Source organism: Vicugna pacos, chromosome 32, assembly GCF_048564905.1.
Source record: "Vicugna pacos chromosome 32, VicPac4, whole genome shotgun sequence".
In the NCBI taxonomy this organism is placed as follows: Eukaryota; Metazoa; Chordata; class Mammalia; order Artiodactyla; family Camelidae; genus Vicugna; species Vicugna pacos.
The window spans coordinates 2,936,411-2,954,465 of NC_133018.1; the positions used below are offsets into that span (position 1 = coordinate 2,936,411).

Below are 18,055 nucleotides of genomic sequence, written 5' to 3' on the forward strand. Positions count from 1 at the left end.
TGAGTTTTCACACGTAAAGCAATGCAATAGCCCCTAGTCAGCGTCCAACAGACGCCGTCCCTGTCTGGAGATATATACACTCATGTTAAGGGAATATCCATTTATTTCCATTTTATTCAGTGATTTTTTTGGTTTTTTGTTTTCTTTTGTCTTTTTTAAATCAAGAAGGAGTGTTGAATTTTGTCAAATGCCTCTCTATGGAGGTGACTGACTTTTCTCATCTGGAGGAAGATGAGAGGCAGGGGTCCTCGGGGACATGGCCCGCAGGACTGTGTCAGCCCCTCCGGGACCTGCTGTCCCTTTGAACGTGTTGCTGGATTCTCCCTGCTAGTATTTTGTTGAGTTTTGTGTTGAGTTGCACAAACACAATAGGTCCCTGGTTTGCTTTGCCAAGTTTGGGGCTAGTCCTGTGCCGACTCCATAAAGTGACCGGAAATGTTCCTCTTGCTCTGCGCGGTGGGAGCTGAAGTGGCAGGAGACGCCTTCGGTCCTGACGACAGGACGCGCCTCCCCTGGGAAACCTTCCAGACGGGCACTTGCGGCAGGCGGGCGTTGCTGCCGTGTGCTCAGTTTTTCTGTGATCATTGGCATGTCTAGATCTCCACCCCTTCTGGGACTGCTTGTCATTTAGATTTAAGGTTGCCCAATTAAATATGAATTGCAGATGAACAGCAATGTTTTTAGTGTAAGTATACCTTAACTGTCACAATCCTACTTACAGCATCCTAGAAAGTAATTTTGTCAAAGTTGCCAAATTTATTTAGTAAAAATGAGTAATTTTTTCTAATACTTTTAACTTGTTCTGTAGCTTGGGTTATTTCCCCTTCTCTCTTTTTTTTTTTTTGGCATATTTACACATCCTTCATTTTTACTGATTGGCTACCTAATAGCTTATTTTATAAACCTCTTCTGATTTCAAATTTATCAGTTTCTGCTTCGGTTGTTGCTAAGCCCTTCCTCTTGCTTTCCTTACTGTTCTGATTGTCCTTTTCTTATGTTAGATGCTTTATTTTGATTCTTCTTATTAATGTAACTATTTAAGTTACTATTAATGTAACTATGTAACTGTTCTGCTTTATTTAGCTGTATTCTGTGAGGGCTGAGCTATATTGACGTCAGTGTTATTTTAAAGATACCGCAGTCTCGGTTTTGATTTCCTCTGTGTTACTAGATGTTGTAAGAGGCTGTAGGAGTCACTACGTGGGCTGGGAAAGCACCTTGGTTGGCATTGCTTGTGGTCCAGGAGGGATGTGGGCAAGGGCCAGGCAGGTCTCCTGGGGTGGGATATGCAGGGAGAGAAAGGAGTGGGCTTCCTTCAGGAACCCCAGGAGCCAAGGAGGGCCACACCCGGCCTCACGGCAGGTACACGTGTGGACCGAGGTTGTGGCAGCAGCAAGGAGACAGAGGGACAAGGAGATGGAGCCAAGGCCAAGCCACGCAGATGGAGGGAGAGCTGGACACCCGAGAACTTCCTGCTGCCTCAGAGCGGCTTCTGGTTTGGCGTGTTGAGTCTGAAGTGCCTGTGGATCCCAGATGCTCTGGACTGGAGGTGACTGGATGAGTGGCTATGTGGGTCTGATGTTCCAGAAACCTGGGCTAGAGCCTGGGTGGGGACCTGTCAGCTTGCAAGGGGTAACAACTGCACCTCTAGGTCGGTGACAGCCCTGGGGATGGCAGATGGTGTCGGGAGTGGGGCACCAACCCCCCCGCAGCATGCAGGACCCAGTGATCTTGCTCTGTGGATGCTGCTGGGCGGGCGTCTGTTGTTTTAAGGCCTCGGCATGTGGGGCTCTGGCTCAGCAGTGCCAGGAAGCCCACACCCATCCCCGGCCTATGTGTCCAACTCCAGGGCAGAATGGGACGTGGAGCCCTGCCAGGCAGAGGCATGCCCTGAGGGACCTTTGGGGTGGAAAAGGAACTCCCGGTGCTCCCAGGAGCCCATGTAGGGCAGGACCCCCAGGCCAGTACAGCGAGACGCCCCCAGGGAGGGTGGCCCGCCCAGTGGCTGGCCGTTCACAGTGGCTGGGGCTCTGGGGTCCAGGGCAGCGGTTCTCAATCAGTGGTTTATTTGGTGACTGGCTGTGAGGGAGGCCAGGGATGCTGCTCAGTGCCCCACAATGCAGGGACGGCCCCCACCAAAAGGTCTCACCTGAAATGTCAACAGTGCTGAGAACATGCTGGGGATGGGGGACAGGGAGGTCTTAGGTCTTAGCGTCTTCCAGGTCCTGGGCCTTGGCCAGTGGCCCCCAGGAGTCAGGGGCAGGTGCCCCCAGGCCACACCCCCAGCATTCTGAGGGCCCCTCCCACACCAAGACCCTGAATTGGGCCACAGTGAAGTCTATTCTTTAATATTGGGCTGGAGGATACACAGGGAGTGGGGTCAGGGGTAGGGGGCACAGCCCTGTGTGAGAGGCCTGGGGAAGCTGGAGGGGCCAGGGCAGGGCCACAGGGGGATCAGGGGGAGGGCTCGGCCCCCACAGTCCATCTGCCCGGCTGTCCCCACCTCTTGCGGCCCTAGGCTGACCACCCGGCCAAGGGGTCCAGATCCTGCCAGAGCACTCAGTCCCATGGGCCAGGCCAGCCTGGGCACACATGGACGGGGGACGGGAGGCAGTGGCAGCCTCTTCAGTAGCCTGAGGCCTCTCCACCCTTCCTGGGGTCTGAGGCGGCATACACGCAGGCCCCGTCCCGGAACACAGCCTGGACCACATTCAGGAAAAAGTGCCTCTCAGTCTGGTTCTGGCCTCGGTTCTGGAGCCCCTTCTGCACCTCCTGGAAGGAGAGAAGGCCAGGTCACAGAGGAGCCAGGCCCGGGTGGGGCTCTGAGGACCCCGACTGAGAAGGCAGGACTAGGGGTTCAGGGTGAGGCTGGAGGGCACTGGATGCAGCTGTGTCTGCAGGGCATGGAGTCTGCAGCCTCCCCTCCAAGGGCCTCGGAGGAGAAGCCCAGCTCTGGGGAGCATGACCGGAGGACGACGCCCAGGCTAGAAGAGCTGGGGCTGCAGGCTCGCTTCTGTCCTAAATAGACACCCGGGGCCTCAGCGTGACACCTGAGGACTCCAGGGGCTTCGGTGGAAAAGGTCGGTACTGGGGACCAGAGCTGAGAGGCCTCCAATTTCGAGGACCTTGAAAGCAAAGCCCTCCAGAAGGCAGAGTCCAACTCAACATCCCGCTCCCGCCCCTCCCGAACAGGAGGACCCGCCCTGGTGCCAGCGCTGCTGGTAGCCTAGGACCTGCCGGCGTGAGAAGACGGAGACCCCAGATGCCAGGGACATGGGAGCCAGGCTCCTCAGGGCCCCACTGGTGAGGAATCAGCTGGAAATGTCCAACCCCCTTTGCTCTGAACACCCGTGAGGCCAAGGACATGGACCCCAGGCCCAAGGCACCCACAGTCCTCAAGGTGAGGCACTCAGAGCACGGGCCCTAAATAAAGGCTCAGGTCTGAGATGGTGAGTACAGAATTGGAGGACGTCAGGGCCCAGATGCTGGTTTCTAAGGTGCTGAGTGCCTTGCCTCCGGTGTGGTCCCCACTCTTGCCAGTCTGTGACCCTCCTGGCGCGTGAAGACCTGTGCTGTTCTGGCCGCATGTTCCTACTTAAGGTTGAAGATCTCACCCACCAGGGCCCTAAGGACCAGGGCCTCCGACCTGACAGCTGGCAAGGCCTGAGTGCGGGCAGTGTGAGGTCTCCAGACATCACCGCCTTGGGTTCTGTTTCTCCACCTGACGTGATAACCACCCACTGTCCTTAGATTTGAAGGCCAAGGTCCCCATGGCCACAGCAGGACCCGTGGTCCTCGGAGACTGCTCCTTAGGGTCATAGCCACCAAACTTCAAGGCCCTGGGGAACAATGACCCTCCCGGCCTCAGTCTTTGGCCTTGGCCGGGAAGACCCTGGGAGACGTGAGGTCTCCACCCAGAGTCGAGGACCTTCTCCTTGGGAGCCCTTAGACCTGCACAGCCAACACTCCAACTCTCCAAGGGAGCTGAGGGTCTCAGCTAGTGGGTCACTGGATTCCAGACTGTCATGTCTGAATTCTCAGAGTTGAGGTCCTTGGAGAATGGTGTTCACAGAATAAAGACCTTCAGTCAAGGTCAAGGAGAAGGGCCAAGGAGGATGAGCCCTGGGGGGAGCCCTTGATGTCCTGCTGAGGGGAGGACCCTAGACAGGGAGGGAGGGAGGATCTTGGACCCTGAGAGTTTGAGCCTGATGGACTGAGGTCACCAGCCCAAAGACCAAGGTTCTTAAGACTATATACCCCCTTGGACCCAAGCCCCTCACTCTGTGGTCCCCAGAATTCTAAGGGCCCTGGGAGGCAGCCTTGAGACCAGAGAGGCTCAGAAGGAAAGGCAGCTTGGAGCCCTGAAAAGCTGCTAGTCTTTTAAATTGGGTCCTCATGAGGGCAGCTGCCAGCCCAGAGAAGTTCAAGGAAGCTGATGAGAGATTTCAGCTCCGGGACCTGCTCCTCTGGGGAACTGAGAATCAGAACCAGCAGCCAGGCAGCCCGCGGTGCCTGGAGGGAAGTCCTCTGCATACTCCCTGGGTTAATAGACTCTTTTGTAGATAAACTCGAAGACACAAGCTACAGATCACTTGAGGAAACGGGAGGGAGAGGCTGAGAGGCTGCACCTGGGAAACGGGCGTCTGGAGAGAACGGCCCATACAGAGCAGAGACCAAGGTACTGGGGTGCTCAAGGGAGACGCATGGATGACACCCTGTCCCTTGCCTCGGAGGCCACAAGACCAGCCTGGTGCCTCCCCCACTGAGATGCTCAACTCCTGGTGGCCCCCAAAGCCAAGCATGCCCGGTGTAAGGCTCTCAGCAGCTGAGACCCACCCCTGGGCTCTGAAGCAGGCACTGAGGCGTCTGGCCTAGGGGGGCTTGGACGCGGCCTCACCTGGCTGAAGCCGGGCTCGTACTCTACCCGGCCCTTGCTGTCCACGTGCAGGATGGGGGCTGTGATGGCGGCTTGCAGGTTGAGGCCCAGCCACAGCTTCTGGATGATGGCCTGGGGGAGAGAGGAGGACGCAGGGCAGGAGGGAGGGAGCGTGGGGCACTAGCCACCCTCCCCAGCCCCTCCCTGCCCCGGGACAGCAGGGCTGCCCAGCGGGGGCACGCTCCTGCCAGGAGCCCCAGGGCTCACCTGGGCTACAGCGGAGACAATGAGCTCCCCGCCAGCCCCGCCGATCACCAGCTTCGACCCCTGGGCTGCGTTGACCAAGATGGACGGGGCCATGGATGATGGGGGCCGCTCGCCTGGAACTGGAGGCCAGACAGGTGTCACCCGCAGCCTCGCTCTGAGCCGCCAGTCCCCTCCTGGGCTGCCCCTCCGTCTCCGTCCATGCACCACTGCATGGCCACAGCTGGGCGAGGTGAGGTGGGTACAGGGGCCGCCCACCTCCCCTCCCAACCCTGGGACCCGGCTCACCGGGCGGCGGGGGGACTCTGGAGCCCCACGGGCGCCTCCAGCACAGGTCCAGGAGCTCGTTGTTGAGGAGGACGCCCGTGCGCGGTGAGTACACCATGGCGCCAAAGCTGCGGACGGGATGTGAGCTGGGCTCCCACCTCTCGCCCCCCAGCTCTCCAGGAGCCCCTCATTTTAGCACCACCTCCAGCATGCTGGAGGTGCTGTCCTGTCCCTGGCCCCACCCCCAGAGATCCACCCTGCCCCCTCCAGGTCATCCTCCCAGGCAAGACCCTTCCCTATCTAGGCTCAGGGCCACCCTCTCAGCAGCCTTTTCAGCCAGAGATGTCAGGGTAGGACCTCTTTTGACAGGAAGAAGGGGAGGGAACAGCAAGGAAGTGTTGCCCCCCGGACACAGCAAGGGGAGGCGGGGGCTCGGGTCTAGGGAGAGAAGGCACGGGGCCTGCCGGCCTGCCCCCGGGCCCCACGCACGGTGTGTTGATGGTGCTGGTGGCGGACACGGCACTACCATCCTCTCCCAACACAGACACATGGGCCGTGCCCATCCTGTGGCTCCAGGACCCAGCCAGGCTGTAGTGGCTGAGCTGGTGGTCACCCCGGGCGTCGATCTGTTGGCGGATGTGCTGGGCCAGGGCCTCCCCCAGCAGGTCCTGGGAGGCGTTCTGGGGCAGGCAGACAGGTGACAGGGTCAGGGAGGGGCCAGGTGGGGCCCACAGAGCAGAGGGTCCCTGAGATGCAGTGCCACCACTGCCTCCCATACCTGCCACTCCAGGCTCCCTGCAGTCCCCAGGGGGTGCACCCTCCCTGCTCTGGGCCATCCTGTTCTAGAAACAACCTTGTACACATCCCTCCAGCCTCACCCAGCCAGGCTCTCAGGGTCTGCTGATGGAGTGGCCCACTGGCCTGCTCATCTGGGGGAGGGGAGGGGCTTCTCCACCAGCCCAGGGCAACTCACCTGGACTTTTGGGTGGCTTCGAGGGTCCCACAGCCGCCACGTCTGCCCCATAGCAAACTTGAGCGTCTCTACAAGATGGTGGTATAAGTTCACGGTCCCCTCGGGCTTGGCCACCGACTCGGCGGAAAAGTTGAACCCTGGGGAGGGGGTGGGCGCGGGGGGGGGTCATCTTGTGCGGTGGCAGGCTTGTCCATGTCCTAATCCCCAGAGTCTGTGAATATTCCCTTACATGGGAAAAGAGTGAATATTACCTTTTATAGTAAAATGTGGGATTAAGTTAGGGGTCTTGAGAGGAGCAGGCTATCCTGGCTTATCAGGGTGGACGGTAAATGTAATCACACACATCCTCATAACACAGACAAACAAGGAAGAGAGGGCTGTGAGAGCACGGAGGCCAGGATTGGACGGATGCAGCCACAAGCCCAGGGAAGCCGGCTGCTGCCAGAAGCTGGAAGAGGCAAAGAACAGATTCTCCCCTGGAGCCCCTGGGAAGGAATGGGGCCCAGTGGACACCTTGACCTTGAACTTCTGGCCTCCAGAACTATGAGAGGATAAATTTCTGTTGTTTAAGCCACCAGGTTTTGGTTATTTGCTTGTGATCATTTGTTTTGGCGGCCACAGGGAATGAATACAGTCCATACCGGCAGCCCCAGCCCCAGACACTGCCAGGACCACCCCCCGCCACCACCCTGCAGGCTGCAATGGGCCAGGCCTCAGCCCCGAAAGCACACACTGGACAGGCAGCTCACCACCTGCAGAGCCACCTGCTCCTTGCCCTGGGCCAGTGACCTGGGGGGTCTCAGTGGGTAGAGGACTCCAGACCCTTCAGCAGAGCCTCCTGCATGGACCACGCCAGAGGCTGGCTCCAGAACACACCGTCTTGGCCTGTTTCCCAGCCCTGTCTTCAGCATCTGAGGAGGGAGCTGAGCTGGAGGAGGTGAGGGCTGTCCAGAGCCTGGGGCCTCACCTTTGAGCACATTGAGGATGAAGCTGAGAATCGCGCCCCCTGCAGGTGGTGGCGGTGAGTACAGGGTGTAGTCCCCAAGGGGCACTGCCAGGGCATCCACCACCTCTGGCTGGAATGACACTAAGTCCTGCAAGGTCAGCCGGCTGCCTGGGGTGGGACGGAGAGGGCTCCGTGTAAGATGGGAAACCGAGGCGGGGACTATCACCTGTGACCCTGGGTCACATGGCAGGGCTCCCATCGTCCCCAGAGGGCTGGTGGGGGGCATGTGGACAGTGGTCAGGCTTTGGGGGGCGTTGGTGGACAGAGACCAGAAGTGGGCAGGTCATGGGGGAGGTGGAGGAGGCCACCGAGAGCTCCCCTCCCTTGGCCCTAATCCTCAGGGCCCCACTTCTTCGGGATTTTGACCACAGGGACCCTGAGGCTAGCAGTAGGCAGGACTGGACACATGGCCTCTCCAAGCCTGGGGAGCAGCTGGCCTCCCTTGGAGCCTGGGAAGGCTCTGCCCTCAACCCCGGAGCTCAGACCCCTCCTTCTCTGGCGGGGCGGGGGGACCTCAGCGCCCTGACCTTCCTTGGCAACGTCCTCCAGCAGCAGCTGGCCCAGCTTCCCTGTGTAGAGGGCCTCTGCGCCTTCCGCAGCCACGGCCTCCAGGGTGGCGGCCAGCGCGGGCCACGGGAGAGGGTCCTGAGGCCTCAGGGGTTCTGTCCCGTTGAAGAAGAGCTGCCTGGGGGGTGGGGGCAGCTCAGGGCAGGGCCAGCTCTAGGAGGGCAGCCACACTCCTGCAGGAACCCTACGGGGAGGTGGTCCTGGTCCAGGATCCTGAGGGGCAGGGGTGGATGGGGGCTGATTCTAGGAGTGGGTGGGGCTGGTGCCTCTCACCTCGTTCATCACCCAGGCCCCCCGCCAGGCCTGTGCCCCCTGCTTCTGGAGGACCTGGTCGGGGGCTGGCAGGGTGGGCAAGTGGGGCGGCCAAATCCTGCCGGCTGGTCCAGAGAGTCAGAGGGAGGGCCAGAGGGCGGTGGCCAAACCCAAATCCACACTGATCACCTGGGCATAAACTCCCTCAAGCCTGAGCCCCTCCGATTCCATCCTGCCACGCAGAGCCCAGAGGTCTGAGGACTGAGACAGTGAAGAACGGGCCGTCCAAGGCCCCTGACTGGAGGAGGGATCCTGGGCCCCCCAGCGGTGCTCACCTCAGGGAGGATGCATACAGGGAAGGCCGCAGGAGGCTGTTGCTCAGGAACTGGCCCAGGACGGGGGGCACGCGGAAGCCCTCTTGAAGCAGAGCGATGGTGGGCTGGAACAGCTGTGCCCAGGGCAGGCGGCCGTGGCGGCGGTGGGCCTCGGCATATCCGCGAAGCTCCCCGGGCACCCCAATCCACTGGGAGCCTGCACGGAGCAGGGTGTCACGCCCCAGCCCCTGTGCCACCCCGACCCTGCCCTCTGGCCCCCAAGGGCTCTTGTCACCCTCACACGTGGTCCACCTCCCCCCAACCCCCCTCGCCTAGCCCCTCAGCAACAGCAGCCCAGAGTGAGCTTCCTGGAGCCCACATTGTACCATGTCCCTCCCCACTCAAACCCCCGTGGCCCCTCACTGCCCCTCTGTACATAGTCCACAGCTAGGCCTGTGATGCTCAGCACAAAACTGGCCCCAGGACCCCCAGACCCCACACCACCAACCCACCTCCACTGAACCCTCCAGACCTTTAGCCAGGCTGGTCCTTCTGCTAGGACTACCCCTCCCAACTCAGAGAGCCCTACCCCGGGAGAACGCCCCCATCCCCAGCTGCTCCCCCAGTGCCGGGGTGTCTTGGCCTGTCCACGAGGAGCACTGGCCCTTCATGGGGGTTCTGGCCAGCCCAGTGGCCTGGTTGGGTGGGAGCAGTTGGCCCCTCCAGGCTCTCACCTGTGCCCAGAGGCTGAGCCTGCTCGCACTGGTCCAGCAGAGCCGGGTCATGGCTGTCAGGCACCGTCTCCCTGGCATTGATGACCTCCACCTGCCCTGGAGGTGTGCGGGGTGTGCGGGGGTCAGGGGCACTCCCTGTGTGCCATGGTCCCCTTCAGATGGTCCTGGCCCTGCTCTGGGCCTCCGTTTCTCTCTGTACCATGAGCTGGCCCCTGTGCTAATATTTGTGTTGCAGGCTTTGCAGGGATGGGGGGTGCACACCAAGAGGACCCAGGAAGGGGCCTGGGTGGACTGGGCAGGTCAGCCGTACACTTGGGATGTCTCCAGGACCCACACTGTGAGCACCTGTGGACAAGGCCACCCTCCCCATGGGGGTCCCGTGTGGACTCACCTGTGGTCGCATTGTAGATGGTGAAGATGACCCCTCCACCCAGGCCCATGCTCTGGGGGTGGACCACCCCAGTGCAGACCAGTGTCGCAATGGTGGCGTCCACAGGTGAGCCACGCTGCTGGAGGATGGCTCTGGGGGACATGGCACAGAGTGAGCAACCTGGCTCCCTTGCCCTGGCCTCCCCATCTGGGCTTGCTCTGCTAGCATCTAAAAATATAGTTACCATATGATCCAGCAATCTCACTCCTGGGCATATATCTGGAGGAAACTTTAATTCAAAAAGATAATGCACTCCAATGTTCACAGCAGTGCTATTTACAATAGCCAAGACATGGAAACAACCTAAATGTCCATTGACAGATGACTGGATAAAGAAGTTGTGGTATATTTACACAATGGAATACTACTCAGCCATAAAAAATAAAAAATGATGCCATCTGTAGCAACATGGATGGATCTGGAGAATGTCATTCTAAGTGAAGTAAGCCAGAAAGATAAAGAAAAAAACCACATGGTATTTATACATAGAATCTAAAAAAAAAAAGACAAATGAACTTATTTACAAAACAGAAGCAGACTCACAGACATAGAAAATTTATGGTTATCGGGGGGAAGGAGGTGGGAAGGGAAAAATTGGGAGTTCGAGATTTGCAGATACTAATATGTATATAAAACAGATAAACAAGTTTATACTGTATAGCACAGGTAACCACATTCAATATCTTGTAGTAACCTATGGTGAAGAAGAATATGAGAACAAATGTATGTATGTTCCTATGTCACTGAAGCATTGTGCTGTGCACCAGAAATTGACACAACATTGTAACTGACTGTACTTCAATAAAAATAGAAAGAAAGAAAGAAAGAAAGAAAGAAAGAAAGAAAGAAAGAAAGAAAGAAAGAAAGAAAGAAAGAAGAAAAGAAACAAAGAAAGAAAAAAGAAGGAAGGAAGGGGAAGGGAAGGGAAGGAAAGGAAAAGAAAAAAGAAAGAAGGAAAGGGAGGGGGAGAGATTGGGTCAACTAGGAAAAAATCTGAATTGGACTAGGTGTACGATTGTATAAAGGTTAAATTTCTTGTGTGTGATAATGGTATTAAGGTTGTACAGAAGAATACTCTTATTCTTAGTAAATACATGTATTAAGTATTTAGGGAAAAAGTGTCATGATAATTGCAACTTACTTTCCAAAAATGCAGAACGATAGATATATGGGGGTGGGGGGAGAGAATGTGGCCAAATATAAACAATTATTGAATCTAATTGAAGAGTATATGGGTACTCTTTCCATGGTTCTGTGGGTGCAAAACTTTTTCAAAATAAAAATATAAATATTTATGGGAACAACAAAAACTTGTGGAATGCAGCCAAGTAACACTTTGAGGGAAAATTATAGCTTGAAATGCATATATTAGAAGAGAGTTTAAAGATCAATCATCTATGTACCCACCTTATAATCTGTGCTTCCCAAGACGTATCTCAAGAGGAATTTTTTTTTAAAGCAACATAAACTCAATGGAAGTAGAATCAAGATAAAGGAGAAACTAGTGAAAGAGGAAATAAATATATAATAATTGTGTCATTATACAAAATCAACAAAGCCAAAAGGTGGTTCTTCAAAAAGAGAATAAAACTGATAAAAAAAAAAACCCTTATCAAGATCAAGAACAGTAAAACTCTAGTTATCAATATCAAGCATGGAAACGAGGATGCATTACAGACCCTACAGACATGAAAAAGATAAAAAACTGTATGCCAGTACACATGATGACGTGCATAAACTGGACACACTCCTTGGAAAGAACTTACTAAAACTCACCCAACAAGAAATAAAAATTGATAGTCTTATATTTATTAAAGAAACAGAATCTGTTACTTAAAACCTCCACATATACACAAAAAACTCAGGCTCAGAAGACTAACCAGTAAACACTTCCAAACATTTTAGGAGCAACACAAATTTTAAGAACAAGAAACAACAACAGCAAAACAAAGCCTACTCTTGCAAACCATGGAAAAGGAGAAAACATTGCCCAGCTTTTTTTGTTGTTGTTGTTTAATTCCAAGCTCTTTCTATGAGGCCAGTATAACCTTGATACCAACCTGTGACACGGACATGGTAAGAAAGGGAAATTACAGACCAGTAGCTATCACGAACATAAAGGGAAAAATCCTAAGCAAGTGGGGAGGGTACAGCTCAGCAGCAGAGCATGTGCTTAGCATGCACAAGGTCCTGGGTTCAATCCCCAGTGCCTCCATAAATAAATAGATACATAAACTTAAATAAACTTACATTTTTTTCAAAATCTAAAAAAAATCCTAAGCAAAACATTAGCAAATCAAACCTAATAATAAATAAAACTGATATTAAGTCATGAACAAGCTGGGTTTGTCCCAGGAATGCAAGGGTGGTTTAATGTCCATTGTACTTTTTAAAAGGGAGAAAAATGACTTGATTGTCTTGATAATGCAGCAAATGCATTTGATATGCACCTGATAGAAAGGTGGGCAAAAGATTTTAACAGAAACTTTATAGAGGAGGATATGCAGAATGACCAATAATCACTTCCAACCCCTCAGCACCAGGTATGGATTTATTGTCTGTCTCCCCCACCACGAGGACAAGAGCCTCGACCACCTGGTCACCGCCGTGAACCCCAGGACAATGGCAGGCAGGTGGAGGGGCGGCTGGTAGAGAAGCATCACACACCTTCACACATCCACAATGCCCACCACCATGCGCCACAAACATGCTCAGGGCCACCCAGGCTGGGCTTCCTCCTCACCAGCCAGGTGACACCAGGCACATGACTTGACCTCCCTGAGCCTGGGTCTCCTCAGCTGTGAACGGGGGTAGTTCTGGCCAGCGGATGCCTGTCCCCAAGGAGCCAGGAAGCTGCTGTCACCATCACTGCTGTCACACGCACACTCACACACACACACACACACACACACACACACACGTGCGTGTGCACAGTGCCCAGGTAAGCAGGCTGTTCCCTCCTGAGCCCCAGCAGGAAGGAAATGCAGTAATTTCCTGGTGAGTTGGCCAAGAGTCCAGAGAGCCACTGGGGTCACAGGGGCTGGGAGGGAGGAAGGAACCACACCCTCGTGCTCTCGGAGCCTTCCCCACAGCCGGGTCCCCTGTTTAGAGTCCGACCACGTCCAGTCCAAGCCACTGTAACAGTGAGTGGTCAGAGTGGCTGCCATCAAGGGACACCTCCTCTGGGCCAGGTGAGCTCTGAGCCTCATCACCTGCACGTCCACAAGGGAGGTGCGGACACCAGCCCCATTTCACAGATGGGGAAACCGAGGCTCACTGGGCACAGTGATTTGTCCAGAGTCCCTGCTCTCCTCTGCACCGAAGGCATGACCCACAGACCCCTGGACAGTCTGGAGCGGCTGACAAGACCCAGTCCTTGGGGGCCAACCCCTCCCCACCAACACAGCCCAGTGCCAGCCCACACCCCAGTGCCCCACAGGACAAGCGCTCTGGGCCCTTGCCAGGCTCCTCTACAACTACTCATGTGACCAAGGATGCTCTGGCCTTTAGGATTTGACCCCAGGGGCACTGGGGTTCTGGGGACCCTGGGAGGGCTTCACCCTCCCGCATCCCAGGTGAGTCTCCCTCCCTGCAGGGACAGCAGAGAATGACAACTCCAGCTGGGCCTGCTTGCACTGTGACACCAGGCAGGTGCCTCCTGGGAAGGAACAATGAATCCTCTCCTGAGGATCCTGTGTGGCATTTCTGAGCGGTCACAGCAGACAGACGTCACAAAGCCTATAAGCCACCATGAACCCTGAAGGTCACACAGGTTACCTAGATGACAAGCACTCACTCGGAGCCTCAGAACACCCAGTCTGCACACACGCCTAATACGCTGGGCCAATCACGCCGGAAGGTGGCGGGCCAGAGAAGGACCCTCATTGTCACCACGTGTTTCCTGTTTGTCCACTAGGCATGGTGCAGGGTCCTCACTCAGGTAACTGAGGAGCCCTCCCGCCAGGCTCTGCGGCAGCAGAAGGCCCAGCCCCACCAAGAGCGCCCAGTGCTAATGAGGGGGAGGAGGCTGGTCTGGGAGGCCCTGCTGGTGAGGGCAGATGGGGGTTGAGGGGGCGGAAGGAGAGGAGGCTGTGAGCGGGTGGCCCCCATCAGACCCCACAGCAGCATGGCCGGGGGCCCTCGGGGGTGTGATCTCAGCTGGGAAGCCCTCAGCCCAGCCGGGGTGAGTGACCCTGTTCCACAGCAGCTGGGGCCGCTCCAGGCTACCCCCTGCTGCTGGCTTCTTAAAAACACAGACAGGAAGTGGAGTGCTGTTTGGCGGGACACAGAACACAGGGAGAAAACACATCCGCCCTCCTCACCAGCGGGAGTTGCAGGGGGTGCCCCGGAGCAGACACCTCAATTCTGCGCCCTCCTGCGCACAGCAGGGCATGCCTCTGAGACCCCCCAAGCAAAGACCTGGCGAGACACAGCGGGCCCACACCCACCTCGGACATACGTGGCAGCAGCCCCCCACCCCTGGGGGCCGCCTCCCCTCCCAGTGGTCCCTGCGGCTGAAACCCTGACTTGTTTGCATCTTTGCAAATATAGGTTCAGGTGGGCACGGGGCCTGCGCAGTTCTCCAGAGCATGGGAGGGGCTCCTGTCCCCCGGGAGCCCCCTCGGGAGACCAAGCTGCCTGCCCACCCTCCCCCCGCCCACATGTCCCTGAGCTGCCACTCTCAGCCACTGTTACCCTAGAGGGAGTCCTGGGGGGAGGGGACAGGGAGCCTTGAGTAGAGCCCAGATGATCAGACCAGGAGCAGGCAGAGAGGGGGCAGTGGGAGAGGCAGGGCAGATGAAGTAGGAAGGAATGAATCAAGCAGAGTGAGGCCATGAGGAAGAGGAGTGAGCCCAGGACGTAGGGGGCACGGACGCCATCTGTCCAGTGTACCCTGGGTGGGACTCGGCCACACACCCCTTGCCCCGGGACAGTCCCCTTCGGTTTACAAAGCACTTCTGATCCTGACAAGGGCCCTTGAGGCAGCTATTCCAGGAAGGAGACTTGGCTGGCAGGGAAGGGACGCTAGCCAGGGCTCCCACAGGCCCAGACTGGGGCAGGGCCAAGAGGGGCATCCTGCCACGTCCCGCCACAGTGGGCAGTGGAAGCCTACCTTGGGCTGGGCTTCCTGGAAGAGGGTCGGGAAATGCCAGCTGGGGCCCCTCTCCACAGCCCCCCTCACTCAGCCCACCAAACATCAAAATCACTCCACTCACCTCTGGCCTGACTCCAGACCCCGCTACCCCTGGGGACATGGTATCATCAGGGGCAGGTCTCCCAGATCCCGAGCCAGGAGCAGAGACTGGCCCCGGGCAGCACTGTGCGCCAGCCAGTACTCACATTCTGAGCCCCTGAAGCCCCTTACCCATGCCCCTGGGGGAAGACCCCAGCCTGGGAAAACTGTCATGGCCTCTTCGAAGTGGTCAACCTGGGCCAGACCAGTGACACCATAGCAGTGCCCTCTCTGGGCCTCCTGCGCCCTGGAGTAGGACTGACTCACAGACCACCTCTGCTCTGCCCACGCTGTCGTTACCCTCAAACCTCCATCAGTCACATGCTACCTAGTTTGTGCAAGGGTTGTGTCCTGGGGCTGCTTCCTTGCTGGAGCCCAATCCACGTGGCCCCCATATGCCAGCAGGCATGCACATGCGCTTCTCTACACTCTTCACCACTGGTCACAAAGTGTCCGGGAGGGGCCAGCGCCAAGGGCCACCCAGCTCCCACCCACCTCTTACTCACCGTCCAATGTCCGAGCAGATCTTGGAGTCGGCAGCGACTGCAGCGTGGGCAAAGGCCTGGGGGCTACAGTGACGCTGAGAGAGGAGCACAGTGGACAAGATGATGGCCAGCCCCAGCCCCAGCCCCAGCAGGACCAGGCTGATCGTGGCCCCATGGCCCCCTGCCATGGCTCTGCAGCCCGGAGGGAGAGGGGAAGGAAGAAGGCAGACAGATGCTCAGAGAGATGGGTGGATGAGTGGCCAAGAAGGTGTGCAGATGGACTCACAGATGATTGAACAGATGGACAGACGAGGTCAGAGACAGGCTGGGCAGAGGCTAGTAAGAGAAGGAAGGTCAGAGAGACAGTTGAACAGAGTCGAGGTTTCAGGACAGACAGACAGGTTTCCAGACGCACAGCAGGCAGCCAGGTAGACAGGCGGGTGCGTGGCTGGAGGGCTTGCGGTGGGGCTGCTGCTTCCTGGAGCATCCACCGCAGAGGCAGAGCTGGCCGAAGGCCGGGCTTCCAGTTCTCCGCTTCTGGTCTGGCCCTGGCAGGAGGCCAGGCAGCAGGGCTTTTATGGGGAGTTTTTCCTTCCAGAGAAGGGTAACTGGCTACTATTAACTCCCTCGCTGCCACTCCCACCACCCACACCATAAACCTTGGAACAAATGCCCCCCACCCCACCCCACCATGGCCAGCGCCCTTCCAGTGCCCAGGGCTGTCCCCTGGGCACCTGCTGTCCCAGGGCAGGGGCTGGGATGCAGAACTCCCAGGGCATCCCGCGTCCCAGCATAGCCAGGACAGCACAGTAGAGGCCTATGCAGAACCCCCTGCCCCTAATTGGGCTTAGCGGGATAGGGGGCCAGGGTGGAACCCCCAACTCTGTTCTCTTCACTAGCCCCACCCAGCAGCAGCTCACCTCAGCATCCCCAGAGCCAGAGGACACTGCGGGCAGCCAGGGCACAGAAGTGGGGCTGAATGGGGCCAGAGGCAGAGGGAAGGGAAAAACAAGGCAATGTCACTCAGGACTCGGGTTCAAGTCCCGGCTCAGCCAAAGCCCGGCCTGGGGGTGGCTGGTGCAGGGCAGGGGGCCAGGAAGGCGCTCAACTTCCCTGTGTGCTCAGGGGGCAGGCAACTGGAGCTCCAGACACCCAGGATGACAAGACCACTGTGTGGGGAATATGGACAGAGCCTGTGACCAGCCCCTCACACCCAGTGCCCATCAGACTGTCCAATCCTAGGGCCTGCTGTCCTGGAAAGGCCACTGGGGACCTCGGGGAAATGGGGGTCCCTTCCACCTGCATTTCTGCCCATCCCTGCTGCATGTCTGCCTCCCTCTTCCTGTGCTGACGGTTCCTTCTCTCCTGGCGACACTGGCCTGTGCTCTGCCCTGCCTGGGCCTCAGGGTGCCCAGCTGGGAGGTGGCTAGGGGGAGTGAGGGCCCACTGAAGTGACCCCTCGACCAGACTAGCAGGGCACAGGGTGCAGGGGCTGTGGGCTGGAGTCCCACCCACACAGTCCCCCATAGCCCCCATTCTCCCAGCTTCCTTTCCAGCTGAGCGTTGCCCTCCCAGGTCTCTAGCCCCCTTGTACAATGGAGAAACTGAGGCAGAGAGGGACTGTGCCCACACAGCCACACAGTCTGCCAGGTCCCAAGTCTGAAGCCACTGCCAGCCTAAGCTGGAGAGGCTACTGGGGGAAGAGGCTGCACACCACTTGTGCCTGGGGCCCAGGGAGTTCCAGGCCAGCCCCCACCTCCATCAGCAAGGCCTGCCCCTCAGGCCGCAGTCTTCTCTCATGAAAATGGGCCATGGCCTCTCTGGGGCTAAAATGAGGGCTGAGGAGAGACCTGCCCATCCCACCAGCCCAGCCTCCATCCTGCCCCCAGGGACCTCAGAGACACCACACTCCAGGGCTCAGGGCTCAGGGCTCAGACCTGGGTCAAGGGGTCTCTGCGGGCCAACACTGTTTTCCTGTGGACATTTTGGAAGCACCAGGATTTTTTACCTCATGAAGGAGGGCTCAGACCTGGCATCCCCTGGCCCCTGGGCCCCTGCCCTCAGGGGGCCCCAAGGATGCTCACTGGGCAGGGGGTTATCTGGCTACGATCCCCCTCTCCCCCGCCCACCTCCACCAGGCTTTCCCAGAGCCTCACTTCTGGCCTTAAACTGTGCGTAAAGAATGAGTTAGGAGGCCCGAGGGAGGGCGGGAGGGGCTGGCCCTGGTGAGGGAGGTGGGAGGCTGAGTCTCACTATGTCCCCCCAGACCTGCCCCCTCCCCAGGGCATGGATCCAAGCCCTGACCCTCAGGGATCTGGGGACCTCCTCCAGTTGACTAATCCCTGAGAACCGGGCCTCCCTTCAGAGCTGAGCTCAGCTTGGGTTTCACTCTGGGTTTCTGCTTGGAAAGCCCCCTGGGCCTGCCTCTGACCAACACATTTTTCTCCAGCCTCTTGCCCAATCCCACCCACCAGACCTCGGCTTCACCTCTGGGTGACCTGGGCAGGGTGAGGCCAGATGCCCACCAGGCTGAGGAGGTACCGGGCTTCCCAGCATCTATGGAGGAAACGCTGGGGCCATGCGCCTCCCAGCGGCTGACACTGGGAAGTGCTGCTGCCCAGCGCAGCAAAGAGGTGGCCTGGCCCTTGTCCTGG

The 18,055-nt window shown here is 57.6% G+C and overlaps 1 protein-coding gene and 2 long non-coding RNA genes across 3 annotated transcripts; 2 read left to right on the forward strand and 1 right to left on the reverse strand.

The window, feature by feature from the left end:
- Nucleotides 1–1,143: 1,143 nt before the first annotated feature.
- LOC140691000 (uncharacterized) lies at nt 1,144–4,889 on the forward strand. The gene is made up of 3 exons (XR_012066434.1): nt 1,144–1,549; nt 3,193–4,239; nt 4,679–4,889. It is a non-coding gene; the product is annotated as an uncharacterized lncRNA (long non-coding RNA).
- On the reverse strand, nt 2,328–17,546 carry GGT5 (gamma-glutamyltransferase 5). Its single transcript, XM_015247082.3, has 12 exons — nt 15,423–17,546; nt 9,645–9,775; nt 9,254–9,349; nt 8,541–8,736; nt 7,914–8,071; nt 7,348–7,494; nt 6,381–6,517; nt 5,897–6,087; nt 5,429–5,535; nt 5,144–5,262; nt 4,898–5,008; nt 2,328–2,772 (listed from the first exon to the last, which is right to left on the reverse strand). The coding sequence occupies exons 1-12, from the start codon at nt 15,587–15,589 to the stop codon at nt 2,626–2,628; spliced, it is 1,707 nt and encodes a 568-aa protein (XP_015102568.1). The 5' UTR covers nt 15,590–17,546; the 3' UTR covers nt 2,328–2,625.
- LOC140691001 (uncharacterized) lies at nt 5,971–6,954 on the forward strand. The gene is made up of 2 exons (XR_012066435.1): nt 5,971–6,104; nt 6,739–6,954. It is a non-coding gene; the product is annotated as an uncharacterized lncRNA (long non-coding RNA).
- Nucleotides 17,547–18,055: the final 509 nt, after the last annotated feature.

What these genes read in the sequence shown, in the direction of transcription:
- GGT5 (XM_015247082.3), bottom strand. Translation starts at nt 15,589, where the DNA reads ATGGCAGGGGGCCATGGGGCCACGATCAGCCTGGTCCTGCTGGGGCTG. An exon ending in ATCTGCTCGGACATTGGACG is followed by an intron (nt 9,776 to 15,422) that starts GTGAGTAAGAGG and finishes CATGTCCCCCAG; the next exon opens with AGCCATCCTCCAGCAGCGTG. An exon ending in ACGAGCCCGGCTTCAGCCAG is followed by an intron (nt 2,773 to 4,897) that starts GTGAGGCCGCGT and finishes CTCTCCTTCCAG; the next exon opens with GAGGTGCAGAAGGGGCTCCA.